Source organism: Labrus mixtus, chromosome 22 (assembly GCF_963584025.1).
Source record: "Labrus mixtus chromosome 22, fLabMix1.1, whole genome shotgun sequence".
Taxonomy (NCBI): Eukaryota; Metazoa; Chordata; class Actinopteri; order Labriformes; family Labridae; genus Labrus; species Labrus mixtus.
The window spans coordinates 16,867,120-16,889,028 of record NC_083633.1 but is presented as its reverse complement, the minus strand read 5'-3'; the positions used below and the strand labels follow the sequence as shown (position 1 = coordinate 16,889,028).

The window sequence follows — 21,909 nt, the reverse complement described above, 5'->3', positions numbered from 1 at the left end:
CAGAATATTTGATTAATCTTTGCTAAGCTGTCGTTTGATTGATACCAGCAGGAGAGTAAGTGGCTCACAACTCAGGCGGAGGTCCAGGGGTCCTGGTTTGAGTAGCTGCTTGATGGTGTTTGATGGGAGGTGATGGCAATTTATCACCTCCTGGAAGCCGGGGGAAAAGGGGGAGAGATGCGTCCCAAAAAAAAAAAAACTGGTTATCTTCACGGCATGCACTTAAAAACATCAGGAGCAAAGTTCCCGTAAAGTGTTTCCACCCCCCCCTACTCCTGTTGCCGTGATGCCGTGATGAGAACAAAACAGTATTCTTGTATCAGGCGTTGCTTTTTATGTTGGGAGGAGAAACAGAGAGAGGGGGGGGGGTGATGTGTGAACATGTGGGCTTATGATAGAACAGCGGAGTGTTGTCGGGTGACAGTGAAAGAGAGCGGCTGTCATGCAGACGCGGGAGAAAGGCGGCTGATAGCCCCTGAGGTGTACACTCTGTACAAATGAAACAGATAAGCTTGCCTTTGTAGTCATGGCTACCGGGTGGGAGGGGGATAGAGAGCGAGAGTAAGGAAGGAAAAGGTGGAGGAAAGGGGGGGGGGGGGGGGTTTCTGTGACAAAATCCAAAGCTTACGGATCCCGCTGCGTGTCGACCATGTTTGGAAAAGTCACAGACGTTCTTGGCAGGTCAGCCAAAGGTTTCACTGCAGGAATTTGAGTGTCCCGGAACAAAAAAAAAACAAAAACTCTGCCACGTGCTGTAATCACGGCAAGAATCCTCACCGCTTACCTTTTACTTTCATCGCTTTTTATTGCACCTAATTCCATGAATCCGCCATCCATTCTCATGCATGTACGCTCATGCCATGGACCTATATTCTGATATTAATAAAACTAGCGTCAACATTGTCTCCATTCAAGTCAACAGATCATTTTGTGCCGTCAGAGCTAACTGGGCTCCTCTTTCATACGGCTAATGTCAAAGGGCTCAAACTCCTTTTATGGAGTACATGTGATATGTAACGTTGTTCAGAGACGACTCTGATATTTGAGGGTTTTCTCTGGCTTCTTTCATGGGGGCTGATGGCTAACGTCTGCAGCCGGGCCAGAGTGAAAAACACAGCAGCGTGTACGTGCTTGTGAGAAGTGTTACGGAGAATAAATCTATATCGCCAGATTGTACAGAGCAATTTTGAAGTGCCTTATCCAGAGTGACAAAAACAAATTGCTCTCCTTCTATCCGTAAATCCTCGTTGTGTTGTTAGCGTGACTGTGATGAAAGTTGTGGTGACTGTCGTTAAAGCCTTCAAAAAATATTCTGTAAAAGCAGCTGGAAAGCGAAATCCACAATAGATTTGAAACCTTTTTCAGTAAGGGTGTTATGTCCGTTATACATAGCATCTTAAAGGAAATTATTTTCATTCCATGTTGAGTTTGAATTTGGCGTGGATACCGTGGGTGTATAGTAGATGTAATGCAGTAGATATTTGGATGTTCACACCCAACGTTAGCATTGTTTGCAGGAAAGTTTTGTCAGCCACAGGTGTCGAGTCTCCACCAGTGTTGTCTACTTCGGCCTGCTGGGGTCTGATCATACATTTTTGGTGATTGGTATTTTGGGTCAGCATTTATAGAGTTGAGAACAAGTAAAGGCATTTTAGCTAATGCTGAATGTGGAAGCTAACTGCTAGCTATGTTAAGGATAACCAAGACGTTTTTTTAACTCACCATTCATTGACCAGTTTAAACAGGTAATTTCTAAATAGCTTCTCCCCTGATCCCGATCATTGACAGTTTATTAATATGGACAGTGAGTCTCTGTCTTTCCGTTTGTCCAAAAGTGAAGCCAAAATACCTCCGCGACTGGTGCAGATATACTGTGCTGGTGACGTACAACTCACAGCGTCAGGAGTGGGAATTGAGCCTTCGACCAGTGCGGCCACTGCATCCTCTGTACATGGGGCACCCGCTCCACAGAGTAACTAATAAAAACAAAACCGGGTTTGACAAACATTTATTTGACGTGCACTTAAACTTTATAGTGTGAAACATGTCCCATCTGGTAACATGGAGGAGGCGGGGTTCATGACCTATACTGCATCCAGTCAGCAGGGGGAGCTCTAAATATTTTTGACTTCACTCCCAGGCGACTGTTGCTGCATCCATCTTAATATACAGTCTATAATTCTGACCAACACGACTCAAGCATATCGTTTACGGCTGTACGCTGATTGTCACGAGAGTTGATGTGTGCGGAATAAGGCAAGTGTCAATCAAAGCGCCAATGGCCACGCCCACAGTCAGGAGAAATTGTTTAAACAGGAAAATTATTTATGAACTTGGGTTTTATTCATAGCAAGGGGTTTATTTTCGCAGAGGTTTACATGTACATTTTTTTCAGAATGAGGTTTCAAGCCGAATTTTCAGAGGCTTTAGAGTTAATGTTTCTCAGCTCTGAGCTCCCATTATTATGATTTCTATTTTAACAACCGCTTACTGATTGCAGCTGCAATGAAACTTTGGACTGAACAATCTTAAAATCATCTCAATGCCTATTTAAAATAACACTGCATAGCTACAATCACAGCAGAGACATATTTCAGTACTATCCTCTGGCACAGCAGGCCATTTTGGCTCATTTCTCCATCCATTAAGTGCGCGTCAGCTGTGTGTGTGTGTTAGTGTGTGTTTAACTTTTCTATATGGGGGATGCTTCCCTGTTTGTGTGTCTGAGATTGTACTGAGATCAGTGCTGTCATTTTCTAATGTGTGTGCGTGTGCAGCTTGCTGTGCGGTGTTTATTTCCTTGGTAATGGCATCCTCAGCATGAAGACTTCATCAGATTGGACAAAATATCTCGGCACACATCAGGGAAGACGCTCGTGGTGTGATTGTCTGTTTCTCTGTCATCACTCCTTCCTCTTTAAACAATAGCGACAGGCTTCCAAAGACTCACAAAGACGCTGCTTTGCTTGGGACTGGAATACATAGAAATACATTATATTGTACATTTTCTATCACATTTTATAAATCTGTTTATCATTGTACAAATGTAGTATTACAAATTAGAGTATAATTCTTGTACAGCCACAGTTTCTTTTATTTGGTTTGGAATTAAAGTGTGACATAAAATCTATAAATGTTTGAAGATCATGGGGAGAATATGCTTATAAGAGTAGAAGTTATAAATATATGTGCATTTCCTGGGGGCATGACTTCCCTAAGAAATGAATTCCTGCTTTGCAAAGATGAACGTCTGGATCAGAAACTTTTGAACTTTACAAGCGCGGTTCCAGGGGAATTCAAAAGTGACTTTTGCAGCCAGAAAAGAAAGGGGGCGGAACAAAAACCTGGAGGAGGACGAAAAAAAAAAAAAAAAAGGCTAAAACTGGTTTTAATGTGACCAAAAGGGCCCAGAGGCAAAGGGGGGCTTCATTTTGATTTCACCTGGAAAGTTATGAAGCTTCACACTCACCTTGGAAAGAAGCTGTGATATCCTACTGGACACACTTTATAACTTTTTTGCAATTTTAACATCCTGAGGGGTGTTTTTTTTTCCGTGGAGCAACCAAAGTGTTGAGGTTGTTTGACCTGATGTGAACTCCGAAGGTCATGATTAAAATGTGGAATTAAAACAAAAAAAAAAAAAATAGAAAAAAAAAAAGGAAAAATCAGTAGCCTGCTGCAAGTGTTAAATGTACATACAAGTGTTCATTTTTTCATTTGCGTTGTACGTAGATGTTCATCGTGTGTTCACTTCACTGTGGCTTGTGGCTTCTCTTGCAATAGGAAAAATTTAACCGTCTATTGTTTGCATTGTACATATCTATATGATAATAAATAATATGTAACTGGGATGTGGAACATTTGAAATGTACAGACACGTCTTTTAATAGCTGAGTGTTTCCCCTCCCCCCCAAAAAAACCCTTATTTACTCCCCTCCCCCTCTATGATACTTCCTGTACAGTAACAATGGTATTGATTCTTTTTTTTTTTTTTTGATGCATTCTTGATTGATTATTTGTTCTGGACAATGACTGAGTGTTAATATCTCTGGCCGCCTATATGACCCTGTAAGATGAACGGCATTGAGTGGTTACTATGTGCCGTATGCTCTCAGAATGACATTCAAATAAAAATATATCAAAATGTGTTTTTTTGGGGGGGTTATTTTGGAGGACGTTGTGAGAAAAGTAAAAAAAAAAAAAAAAAAAAAAAGGACAACATTTATTTTTGTAATTGTTTTATTTTTGGAAATGTAACAGGAAACAAAGGGGATGTTAACTCCAACTTGAAGAGGGGGAGGGGGGACTACAAAAGCAACGACTTCATTTTTTACAGTGCGTATAAATTGAGGTACAACAGAGCAGCAGAGGGGAAAAACTTGTAGCTTTTTCCACACAGAACTAGCTTATTTGTATTCTTAATGGGAGTTAAAGCAACATATCATAGCGCAGAATAACTGGGGGGAGAGTGTTACCATTTAATTGAGCTACTTTAAAAATTGCAAATACACCGTTTTTCTTTTTTTTTGTTCCCCAAATTAATTGAGCAAGCTTCGCGTTTAGCAAACTGCCTCATTAAGTCACTGCATGGACCGCAGAGTTTCCCAAATGAGCGTTAGGCTATGCAACTGTAGAACAAATCCTATCCAATTCGCTCTTTAGAAAATCATGCTAGAAATCAAACCATTAGGTAAGAAGAACACTATTAAACTTTTCTTTTTCCAAATCCATTATTTGTATTATGTATTCTATTACAACATACAAGCTTCTCTTATCAGGTGCTAGAAAGAGGGGGAAAAAAAGCCAAACACGTTAAAAATCACATTTTCATTTGTTTTGTCAAAGCTCTACAGACTGCTACTGGCAAAGCTACAGGATATACAAAGAGGAACCGTGTTTGAAATAGGGCAGTGGACGTCTTTATCCCCACCCCTTTTCTTCCCGTCCTCAAACATCCTCATCAGTCCATTTGGGTGCGCTCTCGCTTCTTGCCGTCCTTCTTTTGCTTCTTTGCGTCTGAAAAAAGAAAAAGACAGGAAAGACAAACATTTGAGTTATTTTGCTTAACCGGAACATTTCTCTGCCAGAGGTTGTGCCTTTTTTGAAAATAAACTAACCCCCATTGTGTCCGTGAAGAGCACAGATGCTCCGCTTCAGATTGTAATAATCAACAGTATGAGGTTTAATTAGTTTTTTTTTTTTCGGTGCCAGAGTGCAGGTTTGAAGCTGCGGCGCTGCGTGCAGTCCCCTCCTCCAGGCCTCTGCTCGGGGATTGATTTGGTGGCGTGTTAGGAACGCCACGCTCCCATGAACACACGCTTTATAATCTTGCCGCAAGAGTGGATTGGTACCTGGCAGCCATGACAGAAGCCACGGTCTGTGGCGTCCCTCTCTGCTCTGCTGGACCGGAAGAGGGAACAACCTAGCAGCGGTTCGGCTAGCTAGCTGCTGGCTAAATGTTTGTTGGACTGTCAATCAGGCGGGCTCGTTGTGTGTTCCTGCTCTTATTTATGCATCTATGTCTGTCTTATTGTTCAACTGTCTGTCTTTTAACATGACACTGAGTGTGTGCAGTAGTAGATTATTTACCTAAAACAACATTTTTTTAAGTTGTTTTTTGCGGTTTAATGAGACGCTTCTCTGCCAAATCGGCCTCTTTGAACGCCCTTTGTTGAAGCAGTCAATAAATGATGGTTGAATTCCTTTTTAGGGTCATGATCAGGCACAGAGCCTATGGCTCATAGCAGAGTGGGCGGGGACCAATAGTGGGCCCTTAAACTGTCTATAGGCTATATAGCATATGTTGTAGCCTATATAGTAATATAGTATAGCATTTATGGTATAATATCGGCTGTATGGAGATACAAGACGGGGCGGGACGAAGAGAGATGCCGCTGCAGATTACAAAGGGTGCTAGTACAGTGACAGGGACTTATCAGTGAGTGAGCTGCTGATATTTAAGCAGCACAAGTGCTGATATGTCTGTGCGCATATTCCACCAATTAAACAAGTAAAGCAGACTTCATCAGCCGGACGGGAAACCAAAGATAGAAGGCAACTACAGTTTGACATTCAGTGAAGTCGGACGCTCATCCAGCCACACAGCCAAACAGACAATACAATAAAACCACACATTATCAACCCACGCACGACAACAAACTTTGTAAACGGTGTGCAAGCAATGGCCTGCCGTTCATACAGTACGATAACCAAGCAGACACGGCGGTCTACAACACGTGCACCCACAAACAAAAGACCAGCATCTAAAGCGTAATCTCAAATAATGATGAAACAACTTACCAATTAAGTTTTCATCAGCACTGTTGCTTTCCTGCACAGAGCTGGCTGGGTGCTCCTCGCTAACATGTTTATTTGCTTGGCTAGTAGCGTTTACGTTAGTGGAGCTAGCAACGGGAGGAGACTTGCCAGGTTGAGTTGTCATTGAGAAAACACTTTTTATTTAGTTTTTTACACTTTTAATGTTACGAAAAACTGCGAGGTAAACAGAAATAAAGCAGACAGACGACGACGCTTTTAAAACTCCAGACAGCAGCGGGGGCCCAGCAAAGGGGGTGCTAAGAGGTGGAATCAATGACATTACAAGCAGGCCACAGCACCCTGCTGGTGCTGTTTGCTGCCGAAGTTGAGAACCCCCTTGGCAGTGGAGGGGGGGCCCCTCTCTGCTCTACAAAACACATTGTGTGTCTTGATTGTGGCAAAAGAAAAGAGAGACTCAGACCTAGTCAAACTAACTTTATTCGAAAATTCAACTAAATAACAAAATGCATGTTAAATTTGGCTCAAAGTGGGCCCCTTGAGACAACAGTGGGCCCGGGGCGGCCGCACCTTCTGCCCCCACACTCGCTCCGCTACTGGTCATGATATTGATCTTATGTTTTGTCAACACAAGGCTGTGATCAGGCTCTGTCTGCTTGGGACCACCTTGTACTTACATTTAAACAAAAAGCTGACAAGTTTAAAAAAAAAAAAAAACACACACTGCTTAGGGCTGCGCAAAATAAAAATAAAGACGAGTATCTTAAAAGAGATCAAAGTCATCTTACATAAAAAGGAAGTCTACAGCTAAATCAATTTTTCTCATGAAAAAGGACACTTCTAAAACTCAACAAATCCTTTAATGTCATTCAGGCGGGCAGTTCAGAACCACATATGCTAAATCAATGAGATTAAATTCAGTTCAACCTTTTTAACATTCTGAAATGTGCACTATGAGGAAGTCTGTTCCTGTCACCTCCACTGCAAACTTCCTTGGGCATTAACATTTTGACGTGCAAAGCGTTCACACCCATGCAAATGTGGAAATTGCTCTTCCATCCCATTTGTTCACTTGTTTTCATTTTCAGTTTTGTTTTTTTCCCCCTCTTCCCCCTATTGTTTTTGTCAGCATATTCTACTCCCCCCCCGGGGGAGCAATGGATAGAGAAAAAGATTCTCTCTGTTGCATCTGCTTGATATCTCAGATGCGTACTCACACACCAAATTTGCACATTCCATGACGCCGCTCGCTCTCCTCTGGAGCTGCATACAAAATCTGACTTAGGCACCAGATCTGACCTTTTGGCATTTGCTTTGTGTCTGAATGTACATACACTCTAAAAGTGAGATATGCAACCTTGAGTTAAGTCATTCTATGCTAATATCGCTGCAAAAAGCTCCTGTGAGGAACTTTCTTTTTCGGTCGATTTTGGCGCCCCCTGTGGACGAAGCGATATCTCTTATTTTATTGCTGTTTTTTATTGTACACGTGTATAAAAAAAAAAAATGTAATCTAAAAAAAAAATCTCATCCTTCTTTCTTGAAACAGTCAAATGTATCACTCCATAAACCATAAATCTTTTCAGCGGGAAATCGTTTTGAAGGGCCCATATTATACCCTTTTTGGGGTTCGTATATTTAATCTATGTACCTACTAAAGTATGTTCACAATAGATAAAGTTTGAAAAAAGTGTCTGTTTTCATGTACTGCCGCTCCATGCACCGGCTCGCTTCTGACTCTCTCTCTAATGCGCCGCAGAATTTGAATTTTTGCAAATAGACGCGCCTAAACATGCACAGGATACATGGAAAACACACTAAAGAGCATATAAAACCAGAAAAAGCAGAATATGGGACCTTTAAAATAGAATTTGAAAAGAAGATGGCAGTGATTTAATTATTGTTCACTTAATTACTTTAAGGTTAGATTTAAAATCGACTCAGAATCAAATATTTTTGACAGGACCGGCCAAGTCACTAATCACGGCTGTGCAGGCTGAAAACTGTCTGATTCGATTCACCAGTCGGTGCATGTCTATTAAGCTTGAAGAACCGTTGTATCTGTTAAGAGTTTGCCCCGCCCAGCCTCAAAAAACGTCCGCACTTCTTCTCCTGATTCAGCGGTGTGGACACAAACTAAATGACTGACATTACGTGTTTTATTCTCATAGACAGACAGGTGGTGTTCTGATCCTCAACCAAACAAATGTGGCATCTCATTAATTAGTTGGAAGCAATTTCCTCTGGAGAGAAAGCCTTTTTGTTTAACCTGAAATCAGCTCTGGCATCCACACAAACACACACACACACACACACACACACACACACACACACACACACACACACACACACACACACACACACACACACACACACACACACACACACACACACACACACACACACACACACACACACACACACACACACACACACACACACACACACACACACACACACACACACACACACACACACACACACACACACACACACACACACACACACACACACACACACACACACACACACACACACACACACACACACACACACACACACACACACACACACACACACACACACACACACACACACACACACACACACACACACACACACACACACACACACACACACACACACACACACACACACACACACACACACACACACACACACACACACACACACACACACACACACACACACACACACACACACACACACACACACACACACACACACACACACACACACACACACACACACACACACACACACACACACACACACACACACACACACACACACACACACACACACACACACACACACACACACACACACACACACACACACACACACACACACACACACACACACACACACACACACACACACACACACACACACACACACACACACACACACACACACACACACACACACACACACACACACACACACACACACACACACACACACACACACACACACACACACACACACACACACACACACACACACACACTCCCCCATCGCGCTCCTTGCTGCCTGTTCTATTGAAAGAGAGGGCGGGGACTTCAGTGTTTGTACAGGCGTTCCTGACGTTTAATTTCTGTCACTCTTTGTTCTCTCTCTCTCTCTGGCTCCGCGGGGTCCGTGTTTCACCCGGGTTAGACGACTAACTCTGAATCTCGGATCGCTCCCAAGTCGCCGCTTACAATTGTCTCCAACAAGAATCTGCAAATGACAGATGCTACATCCATCACAACAACCTGCTGCATTCAGGGAAACCCACCTATATCGCCCAGAGCCAAGGTGGTGTTCAGAATTGCAGATTTTGGCCGTGCAGATCTGTGCTCCCAGCTGCGGGTTAGATAGCCTTTAAGTCGCGGCGAAGCCAAACATTTTTTTTTTTTACCCATAAGCCCTGTGATCCCACTGCTGTGGACTGTATCTCTGCCATCCCCTGACACACACAGAAAAGCAGCACACAATTCCCCCCTTCCTGTGCACACCTCATTGTGCTTTCTCTTCTCCCAGTAACCACCCCCTTTTCGCTTCTCAGGGCTTATCATCCAACTGGCAGACCTGGGAAATCGCTTTGCAATCAGCCAGCGAGTTTCTCTTCCTGCTGCCTCCCTTCATCCCGGCCGCTGTCATCCTCACTCTGCCTCTCTGTTGCCCTCAGCGCTCGCACCTCTGTCACTCCGCATCCACACATCTGGCCTTCATTAGAATTGATTTGCACAGGTTTTCAGAGCTACAAACACGGGACACACACACACACATCTATGGGACATGAATTTATACATGTGCATTCTCCGCATGAATACTTCACGATGTGCATCGATATTCTTGCATAATGAAACATGATGAATCACATTTGAAAAGCAGAATAATCGAAGTGTGATGTCGAGGCGTTCATGCATCTTCTAACAGGATTCTAATTGAGATCATGGCTTCGGCTGTCTTTATGTTACATTTTTTATGCCATATGGCAGCCCCCTTTTTTCATTGGCTGAGTCTGGCCCTTTAACAGACTCAATCTGGCCTTTGACCTTTTCTATCACAGAGATACTTACCTGATCAAAAAGCTTCAACATGTTAGCAGTTAGCAGTTTGTTAAGAAGAGGCACCGGGATCTATGTAGGCTGTTGGGTCCCAATGAGGGGGGGGCCGCAAGATGATAAATGGGCTTGAGCTTGTATGCCGCTTTTCTAGTCTTCTGACTCCTCAAAGTGCTTTTTACACCGCAGGTCACACCTACACATTCACACACTGATGGTAGAGGCTGCTGAGTAAAGTGACCATCAGTAACTAATCCCATTACCCCCCCCCCCCCCCCCCCCCCTTGGAGGTTAAGTGTCTTGCCCAAGGACACATCAGACATGTGGGGGGAGCTGGGGTTCGAACCCTCGACCTTCCATTTGCCAACAGCGCCAAGATGCATTCCAAAATAAACTAAGAAAATGTAAAATCCCACAGTGGGGTTCATCATGTAACCAGATCAAGAAGATTCAGAATTTCCTTGAAAGCCGCATAAGTGGGTTTTAAGAATAAAGTTATTCCCAAGAAAAGTTTGTGAATGATGCCCAATGACACGCAGGATTTATCAAATCCATTTTTCTCATCTATAAATCCATCTACATCTCTTTATATTCAAACAGCATCATCCGGTACCATATATATATTTGCAAATGATAAATAACAGATGGCAAGTACAGCATGTACCCTCAAGATCCTTCCCGACACGAGGCATTAAAGATGTGCTACTGAGTGAAAGATTAAACACATCCTGCCTTTGAAAGTCAAACAGAGTGTGGCATTAAATTCTCAAGACAAACAGTGGAGCAGACAGATGTGTTACACCTGGCATCCCCACTGTGTCTCAGAGGTGTCCGTTGTGTCTTACCGACGTCATTCTGGAGCTCTGCTTGACTCCGGCTGTTTGATGAAGTGACAATGAGGTTAAGTAAACGCCATGTGCCAACCCTTGTGTGCACACATGTCATCTGCAGAGCGTGATAAGGACGCAGTTTTATGGCCACTGGCAGCGATTCTGCACTCGTAATAATCCTGTTTGGACAATGGGACATTCACAGCGGGTCACTTACAGCCTTGTTTACATTGTTAACAAAGGGCATCGGCTTAATTGGAATGAATCGAGTGGTTTCTTATCACCAGCTTCACAGAAGATGGAATTATTATTCTTCACACATCCACATTTCATAGTCTGCAATTTGTCCAAAATCTTGTGTAAAGTGACTTTTCCAATAACTGGCTATTTCCCACCGAGCGTTGGAAGCAGCGAGAACACTTCCCTGACTTCAGTTTTCTTTGACATGACGAAGAAGAAGCATAAAAGCATGTAATTACAGTTGAGTGGCGAGTTTATTATTATTCTTCACCCAAGCCTTAACGCTGTGACTCACTGCTTCAAACTCAGCACTTAAGCAGGTGGATTTCCAACACGCTGATGTGGGGGGGGGGGGGATTCTGGATCTGAACGTGAATTACAGCGGCCGTTGCATGAGATTAAAATTGTTTGCGAGGCTTTTGGCGGATGTAGCGAGAAGACGCAATCAGCGTTCAAGTCGATAAATATCTGTTGAACTCGCACAGTTATCATCACGAAGGAGGATGAGGAAAGTTCCCTCTGAAAAACAACTTCTGAAGCGGATTTTTGAAGAAATTCTTTTTTTTTTTTTTTGGACCTGCGAGTTTTGCCATTGCATGGGCACCTTTTTTTTATTTGATTAAATGTCTGCAATCACACCGACCTCAGCGCCTGTAGATGTCGCTGTTCTCCAAGTTGGCTGGCTTTGAATAGTTTTATAGTTATAGTTTGGTTTGCAGAGCTTGGTTTGCCAACAAAAGAAATGTAGCTAATCCAATTTGTCTGATGAGATATTCATTAATTATTATGTAGAAGCTTCTTTCCCCAAAAGGTTGATCAATCAATCAGGTTGTTCTGCTGAGTATAAAACATCATATCTTCACCTCATGCCACATCTTTCAGGACAAAACGATCCATCAGTAAGACTTGTGTACCTGCCTGAGACTCAACGTGTCCCCCCCTGAGAGTCACACATCATCTACTGAATATTTACTCCACTCTCAGCGTACCTTGCAGCTTGGGCTTGGGGATTTTCCCACAGGGCTTGGTGGCGGTGACGGTGGAGGCGCAGGTCGCATCCGTGAGCGCTCGCTTCAGCACGCCTGTCCTGTTCTTCCTGCCCGTCGCCAGATCGCACTCCCCCCAAGCCTGGAAGTCGTACTTGCATTCTCCTGTTGCAGCACAAAGAGAGGGAAAATCAGATACTTTAATTAGACGCTCTTGTTCGGCGCTCGAGTGGCTCCGAGAACACGAGAGTATGGGAGCGATCAAGCAGGGAAAAACCTTGTGCAGCAACCGTCTGCATTTGTTTTTTTTTAAAAGCAGTCGGGCCGCAATCAGTCGATGAAACAAGCCCCCCTAGAGCCTGCGAGGGTTGTGCGCTCCACACTCTGAATGGATGTTGTTCGATGAGCTGTCTTAATTGACTTCACTCATAACTCCTTCCCATCTATAGAAGCCGTCCATTATCTAACGGGGGAGACCTGCTGAATCTCATTAGAGGACCCTTTTATTAAAAGACGCTTATGGCTTTGTGCTAACCAGAACAGATGGCGCTTCGGTTCTGATCTTATATTTTCTATATGATGAAACCCGCAAGCACACGATCGCAATCAAATGCAGCCTGGAAATAACTAATGGACTCAAACAATCTTAGCAGCAGACGATACTGTGAGAAGCACCTCAGATAAATACACATGTGCTTTTATTTGATAAAAAATGAAACCCACCTTAAACTAACCCCTAGAGGATGCAAGGTTGCTCCAGAAAATTGCAACAGTGCCGGGTGTATATTAAGAGAAATGTGTTTGAAGTGTGAGTGAGTGTGTGTGTGTGTTTGTATATGTGTACTGTATGTCTCTCATATCTCCCTCCATTATTTTGTTGCCGCTCCAGCCGGGGCCTCCCTGGAGGCTGTGACACTCATTCCTCAGCTTCCTCTCACATGAAAGCGTCGGACCCTCTTGTCAGCGCCTCTGAGATCCCAGGGTGCTCATCAGACGAGGGGAGAGGGGAGAGGACGGGGGCGAGGGGAGAGAGGGAGTGACAGTGCTATTGTTGCAAGAATCCTACAGGGACTTCCTGAGAATATCCAACTTTAAAGGCCTCCATAATTTGTCTCAGAGAGAGCGAGAGAGATTCCCTCGCAGGCTCCCCTGGGATTTGGCATGCAGCCCACGGTCGCTTAAAGGTGTCACTAGCAAGTCGGCAAAAAAAAAAGTGTGAGCACGCCCACTTATCAGTGACCCTGAACCCTGACTGCAGAGTCAGATTATTAGAAGTCAGGAGTGGAAGAGATGTGATCTGTTTGCTTTTGAAAAACTGAAATATAATGTCACATTTCAGTTATCTAATCAAAAAAAAAAAACACAAGTGGGAAGAAGATTGAGATAATTTCATATATTCTTAGAGGGCAAGCTCATCCATGTGGCGGCAGTTGCGGTTGGACAAAGTCTGATACATGTTGAGCTCATGAGGTTCATAACTATGTTTTTAAATGTGAAAAATATTTGTATTCAATAAAATCATGGTGCGTGGTTGATTCTGGTTATGTAATTATGTTTATATTGTATTTCTCAAAGAGTACGAGTATTTTGTCCTATGCTAAATCTAAAAAAAATCAAATCCGGGACATGTGCTGCAAAACTTTAAGAAACCCAATTAACCTACTTCTTGAGGAGTTTAGTGTTTTATCAGATGTAACAGTTTTCGCCAAAAGGGGCTGCCATGAAATCTTTCATGCTGCGGAACGACCCATAATTTAAGTTTAATCTCTTTTACAAGGTGCTTGTAGTAGCACCTAAAGCCACATAATATTGTTCTTCAGTGCAATACCCGACGTAGCCGTGCTCAGCCTCGTAGCAAAAGAGTGTTTACATCACTGATTAAGAAAAAAAAAAGTGCATGAGCTGAATTTAGATTTGTCATGCCAGGGTGCAGGGGTCTGCTCATGACAATGCTGATGTGTTTTGTGGGGTGTATGGTATTACCATATCTTTTTTTAAGTGCCCAATAGCCAAACTTAAAAAAAAAAAAAAACAGTCTCTCTTGACTCAAAAAAAAAAAAAGGCCAGAAACTTTCCACGATTTAAATGCCAGGGGCCATGCAACTTCTTGCCACTTCTTGCCAAACTTTCTGCCGCTCTAATCTATACAGCCAGTTAGCTGGACCATTATTTCCTGCAGTGTGTTCATCACTCCTGACAGGCTCATTGCAGAGCAGCAGGCCCCCGCCTGACAGGCCGTACTAGGGGGGAACAAAAGTCCCTGAGGCTTGTCACTGCGAGACACTTCAGCTGTGAAGGCTCCAGCCCAAAAAGCAGATGACAAAGAAAGATGATTATTCCTGTGTTTTTTCCACTGCGATGTATCACCTCCTTACCAGGCATTTCTGTTGTACCTCTAATTAGCTAGCTTACTCATCCCCATTGTGAAGTTGGGTGCTATTGTTTGTGTGAATGACAGGCCGGCATGCATCATAGAAAGATGTGGGGTGAGAGAAATGGGGTTGTACAGGAGAAAGAGAGTCATCCGACTTCTTTCCCTGGTCTTATTATGTAACTGCGATTTGGAAGAAGACATTGTAGATGTGCTAGAAGAAACGTGTGAATGATGATGATGATATCCTGCCTCACCTCCAAACTTCTTCTTCCAGTTGCAGGGGATCTTGCAGCGTTGGGTCTTGATGGTCTGCTTGCAGTCGGTGCCGGTGCGTGTCCCCTCCCTGGTGCCGAGTCCGCAGTCCCCTTCGTTTGCTACACACACACTCCACTGCCAGTCCCCGCAGTCCGACTTGCGCTCCTTCTTTCCTGTGAGATCAAACGTACAACAGTGTTACCAACATAACCGCCCAAGGATGAGGTTGAGACACAGTGTTGTTTGGGAGAAAGTAACAACCAATTCTAGAGTTAATGAAACTAAAGCTTGAAACTTATTGACAATGACAACTGTTGTCAAGCCACACTTCGAGGTGGGTCATTATTTTGAGGGCATTATGCAGTTACAAGGCTTCAAAAGACGACTTGGGTCAACTGTGTCATCAGTTTCATTTTACAAAGATGAGAAAAATCAATGCATTTACACATGTACTTCATGCATGGTTGAATTTGTTTCCAATGCCACAATTCTGGCTTCAAAATAAAAGGCCTCAAAACCAATGGTGTCATGGTGGCTACGTCTTCTTCTCGCATACAGACTGCAGTCGACAGCTTTTAGCAGTGTCATGTCATGTATTCTAGAAGAAGAGTTTAAGGTTCAGTTTCAAAGCAGGGAAGTTTTGAGCATCTCATTAGAGGTCGTGAATCTGACTCCACTGAAGTGAGTCTCACATCTCCAGCTCTGGATGAACTAAATATGTGCTGTCCTCGTTCTTCATTAAAAACAAGAAGTGGGAAATGCAACATGGAGTGTTTATAAAAGTATTGTACCCTCTCGGGCTTTTTCAAATTATTCCAAGGCAGACGTAATTGGTTTAGGTGCCTGTGCTAATTTCCAATGCAAATGAACTTTTTTTTTTCTTTTGCTTGAATTTAAATTAGGCTAAATGTTGTTGTGCTTCACCCAAGTGGGATTTATCCGACTTATTTTGCCTCTCTTGCAAGATACTGCTATTTGTTCTGCTAAGTTCTCATAGGAGACAAATTACTTCAACCCCAGTGGCTATTTTTTTCCTCCTCATTTCATTTTCTTTTTTGTTTTGAGTTGTGTCCAACTAAATAAGTTAAGAAGGACGTCTTTCACAGAGCAGCCTAGAACCCCTCGTTGATTATTTTACATGTTCTTTTTCGGTGAATTGATTGATAGTGTTTCTCCATCTTTTAAAGTAAGCGAGGTGCACCGGTGGCCTAGCGATTAGCTTGCACAACCCATGTACAGAGGCCATTGTCCTCAAAGTAGCAGCTCGGGTTCGAGTCTTTTGAATAAGTAAGCAAAACATCATTTTTAAAACACCTTTTGAAGACTTGCTTTTTTTTTGTTACAGAGAAAACAGGATGTGTCCCTTGACTAACCCTGCATATTCTTTTTTAAATTCACACTTTTTTTTCCCAAGAGTTAAAGAATCCTCTCTAAGGTTTTCAGCCTCACCTTGTTTCTCTCCTTTTCCTCCCTCGGCTGCCATCACCGTTAGCACAAGGAGTGCCATCACGGCCACCCGTGTCCACTGCTTCTGACCGGTCATTCTGAAAGAGATACAAAAACTGTTTTTGAGCATCCTGTATACATCACCATATTGATGCTACACGTCCCCATGGAGACAACAAAAGCGCACAGTATTGTATCGTATATCCTGTTGGGAAATACATATTGCATCATTCTGCTATGCTTGGTGAAGATCCAGAAGTTCTTCAGGTTTCAATGTAAATTATTTTTCAAAACACACCATTTTTAAAAACTTGTGACTCCCTTGTGAAGTCTGCTTATACATAAGACACATTCAGACAGATGTTTGGAACAGGAGAAAGCAGGGGGAAAAAAAAAGCCCACAAGACAGAGGAATAGCCTGGGGAATATCCATCTCTCGTCCTGTGTCATATCCACTGTGCTGGATTCCAATGTGAACATTATGATTGTCTGCACTGCCACCACACTGTCAGTCATGACCATATTTGCTGTCAATCTCTGTGAAACCTTGTCACTGGGAGATCAAATTCTGATAAAAGTTGGATTAGATTTGTTCAAAATCCTGTTTCTACAGTATGCCATCGTCTGAACCGTTCCAATTGACACTGTGGGTGATGTTCATGTTAATGATTAACGTCTTCATTGACCACATGACATCGAGGCAGCATTTTTCTATCATTGCCATCAATGGAGAAATCGGCCAATGCTTCCAGCTTTTAGGGTGAAAAGTTTGAACAATTGTGAAAGTGCTTCATGATAAGTTTTTTTTCTCGTGAAAAAAAAGGGTAAATGGTGTGAAAGTCGCAAAAAGAAAGTGATGACTATTTCAGCGACCATTTGACGTTTTACACGGCAGAAGATGCAAAAGGCTTTCGAGACATTAGAGACGTGCTGCTTGTCAACAGGCGAGGCAGGCAACTGCTAGGGGCCCCGGGCCAGAAGGGGGCGCCCGACGGCTGACAAACGTTGAACCACAGCAGTTGCTCAAAATGTGCAAATTTTGCAACGGCAGTAGGAAACCTCCCTAAGGGGGCCCCATCTGACAGCACTCGAACACAATATTTCTGTGAAAACCAAAGTTTGTCAATGAGAGTCGCAGAAGGGAAATAAATAATAATGATCTGTCTGTCAGGGGTAAAAAGAGGAAAATGGGTTCACGCTGGGACACTGGGAGATATAATGTTGATGAACGCTGTTTGGAGGGGCCCCAAATGAATTATTTGCCCCAAGCCCCAGCAGAGGCCAGCATCGCCACTGCTTCCACAAGACAGTAAGAAAAGAGCAAGCATTAAGGAGATCGTAGCACTGCTCTGTGAATTGTCACCGCAGAATGTCATCAGCCAAGTCGTTCTTTGTTTTTTCATTGTTAACAGAGAGCTGCTGACATTTTAAGGTTTTAGACGATCAAACATGAACTTCATAGCAACAGAATCAGACTCTATCGTTTGATCCTCCGGCTGCTTCTGGATCACCAGAAAAGCTGTTCCTGTCACCGTCCCCAGGATCGTGCACCGTGATGAAACTACGCCAGAAAAAACCCCAGCGTCTCTGACTTCCCCTGCTTTCTCCTCCTTTTCTCTTTCTGTGTGTGACAGAGAAATCCTCTCGCAGTCAGCGCTCTCTAAGAGGAGAGACAGCGTGAGACTGAAGCAATTACCTGGCTAACACCGAAAAATGCTCCTCTGTGCTCAAATTCCTGCGGAAAGGTTGAGCCTGGCGGGGAAATAAAACCCATTTATCATTTTTAATTAATTATGAGCTGGCTTTGAGCCCGACGCCCCATTGTGCTAAAAAACGTCCAAACTTTATACTCCTCTCGGTTAGAACGCCGCAGACGTTACCTCTCAGTTTGTTTCTGGGAATTCAAACCTTATATTAAGTCATTGCAATGTATTGAAAGTACACTTTACATAGGATGTGTCCTAGCACTTGTGAGAAACTAATAATGAGCTTCATGGTAGTGCCTGCCAAGAGAAACCATCTGAAATCTTCAGATTTTCCAACTGTGCCAGTGCACAGAGAATCCCTGTTTTGATTAGATACTTCCGACTCCAACGCCCAGTTTCTTTTTTGTCGACTCTTTTAAAAGATTCCAAACTATTCATCTCCATAACCCAAAAAAATAGGGGGGAAAAAACCCATTGAATCCCAACTGTAAGAAGTGCATACAATGACTTCTAAGAGTTTCAGAGAGAAAACTCAATGAAAGCTCCTTGATAAGGATCATTTTCCAAGAGAAAAGGCATTGAGGCCTTTCAAAAGATAAGAAAGCCTTTTCCTCAGTTAGTCACAAGCAGAGAGATGGGCTCGTGGTGCAGTGCGGGCATGAAGGGAGATGGGGTTGATGACTTTGAATACTCCATACAGTGGGTTAAAGAAAGAAATAAGTTTGAAGATTACTCTGAATTAACCATTTTTGCCTGCAGTCAGAGATTCGTCTGAGAAGACGGGTTCCTCCTCCTCCTCTCGAGGTCAATATATTTAATGTCACTCCCAACCATGTAGCCTCTATTTTCAGAGCATGACAGCACCTATAATGGATGACTGGGTGGATGGGAGCATTTGACTTTCATTCGCAGGCATGTGTAAAGCTTTGATAAGAAACGCTGGCAGAGTTACAGGATGTCCACTTCCTCTCATTCCAATATGTTCTTTCTCCTTTTCCTTCAACACCCAGATTCAGTCATATCGACAGCTTCGACATTTGTTGACAGGAAGAAGAAGGTTGGATAATAAGGAAGCAAGGACACTGACGACACCAAGACTCTAAAGTTTGAACAAAGCAGTGGCCAATTTTGGGCCCGATTCCGCCCTTACAACAAAAAACCAAAAGCCCTATCCCTAATGGGTAACTCTGTATTACCTGGAGACCGGTGATCATTTGTAATAATTGCGCAGGACATCTGTGCTTTTAATCCTGGCTGAATCAACCATGTCTGCAATTTGTGAGGTAAAACCTCCCAGGCAAATTACCTATTATGATTGAGCAAACAAAGATACCCTCTGATAACAGTTATCCTGTCCCAATCGGTATTCTAGTAATGATTGGTAGTAAAATAAATGTAAAAGGTCTCTGTGGCTTTTTCCAGTCGAGTAACTGGAGGCTTCTTGGACACCACGTTTTTGGTGCAAATTGAGTTGGCTCATCTTGCTACACAGTATGGAGACCCATTCACAGAAAAAATAACATAAAATCCATCAGAAGAATATATCAGACATCAACAAGTGATGGATGGATGGCAGGCTCAACAGCATGTGGTCAGGATGATTTATATCTTTCAACAGGTTTCAATCAGAAGCCTGTATAATGCTAGCACTGTGTGTACATTAAAGCATAGTCGCCTGCAGAACGCAAGTGGCACTTCATTGGCTTTTATTAAATTGAATTTGAAAAGAAGATGGCAGTGATGTCATTATTGTTGCTAGGCAACCACTACATCAACTGTGCAGTAATTTTCCAATCAATATCTCCAAATAATGAAAATAGAGGGGATAAAAGTCTGGGGATGGGCTCAATTACCAGAGATCCACACAGAATACTAATCCTGTGTGAATAGGCTAAAGGGATTATAAATTTCAGAAACCTGGAGTCAGTAAAGTTTTGTTACAAATTGCTTGTGTTGGTCACACAAATTAAGGAAATTCTCAAATTTAAGTAGCTGGAACTGCATATTGTTTGGTATTTTCTGGATTGGTTAATGACTTATTCATCAGTTGTTTGTTTCAATGTTTTAATTTAATTGAAAGTATGAGCAAAGGCTGAGTTAAGATCTAACTTGACAAAGGCAAAACCACCATGAAAAGCCTCCAGTACAACAAAAGAAGAAGAAATAAATACAGTCCTCATGAGACAATTAGAGAAATGGTACAAGACTAGATCTTTTCATGTATCAAAGTGGAAGCCAAATGAGATAGCTTAATTGGGAAGGAATTACAGTTCCCCCTTTGAGCTTCTGTGGGAACAAGAGAACTAAATGGTTGCAAACCTCACACGAAGGGAGGTTACTTTATCTGGAACATCAGAAACATCCAGAAGCCGATATGGCTCATGAGCCAGTGAGAATTAGTCCTATCAAACCCTCAATTTGCCCCATTGATCCAGACCCAGCTGTGGGTTCCTGGTGAGAGGAATGGAGGATGAAAGCCAATACTGGCCACAAATCGATAGACCTTCAGTGACTCCAGCAAATAAACACAAGATGCTCCACCACTCCCGAGCACAGGCAAAGAACGGGAGCTAAAACGCTCTCAATCACTCTTCTCTTACTCATTGGAACTGATGTTATCCCCGCTGTGTAGAAAAAGGAGAATCTGTTTATACGAACACATCCTTTGCTCACTTTTAATACTAAGTTAGAAGGTGATGGAGTCGGCAGAGAAGGAATAAAGCAGAGAACAGTTTAATCAATCAATTATAAGACCCAGGAAAAGGTGAATCACTTGGGTTATTAGCTGTGCAGGCTGAGCGAAAAAAGATTTCCTCCATTAAGGTTCTGCGAAGAAGGGATTATTGTCTCTTTTTCTTTAACCATTAAGGTCTTAAAAAAAATTCTTAATGCGAGAATTTCTTTGTACCTCTGTGGCGTGTAAGCGGTGAACCCAAATATCATCATCACACACGTGTATGGTTTAAGTATCACTTAGCAGTGCATGAATTAAACATGCTTTTTAATATCGCTTTGCCCCTAGAGGCTTAATCAAAGGATCTTGTTTCCAAAGGCAAGTTTTTCCCAGCTCTCTCCAAATCCATCACAGAAGCGACAAGACTTTTTTTTGCTAAAGTGGCCTTAAAAATGTTTTTCACACGTTTAAGTTAATATCAACTTCTGTACACTCATAACTTAGTTATTGACTCTGAAGTTGTTTTGATGTTGGTGTTGTTTTTTTAAATGCAGTGAAAACCTTTTACTTTCCCACTCAATAAGAAAATATACATATTCAAATCTTGGGATAAAAATAACCGAAGTCTTGCTCTACTTTCACCACAAGTGGAGCCCTCTTAAAGGGCTCTTTAGGCTCCGTCACCCACCTTTGAGTATCAACATTTGCATAATACATAAAGCTAATCCTAAAGGGCCCTTGAAGTCATTACATCTTCAGTCTTTAATGGAATTCCAGGTTAACATGTTCGGGGTTGTGCTTTGAGGCAGACCAACAATGCATAACAATTGTTGTAATTTAAATATCCTGTAACAGGGGACAAACCCTGACAGCAGGTCAGACAGGAACATAACACGATGCCACACCTCATTCATCAGCAAAGTAAAAAGAGGGACGGCAGCCAAAAATATTTGATTAAGATGAGAAAAAAAACACAACCCGCCGAATGTGTGCTTGGAGTAAGGGAGGAGAAATATTACAGACACCAACACTAAGCAATGTTTATG

At 42.7% G+C, this 21,909-nt stretch overlaps 1 protein-coding gene across 1 annotated transcript in view; it reads right to left on the bottom strand.

Annotated features, from left to right (window-relative positions):
• Positions 1-4,223: 4,223 nt before the first annotated feature.
• The window catches only part of ptn (pleiotrophin), a 39,401-nt gene continuing 21,715 nt past the window's right edge, over positions 4,224-21,909 (bottom strand). The window contains exons 2-5 of the mRNA XM_061029223.1: positions 16,487-16,581; positions 15,037-15,210; positions 12,412-12,573; positions 4,224-5,016 (exon numbers count right to left, since the gene is read on the bottom strand). Coding sequence (XP_060885206.1) covers positions 4,961-5,016; positions 12,412-12,573; positions 15,037-15,210; positions 16,487-16,580 — 486 coding nt within the window. The 5' untranslated portion in view covers position 16,581 and the 3' untranslated portion in view covers positions 4,224-4,960. The remainder of the gene's footprint in view (positions 5,017-12,411; positions 12,574-15,036; positions 15,211-16,486; positions 16,582-21,909) is intronic.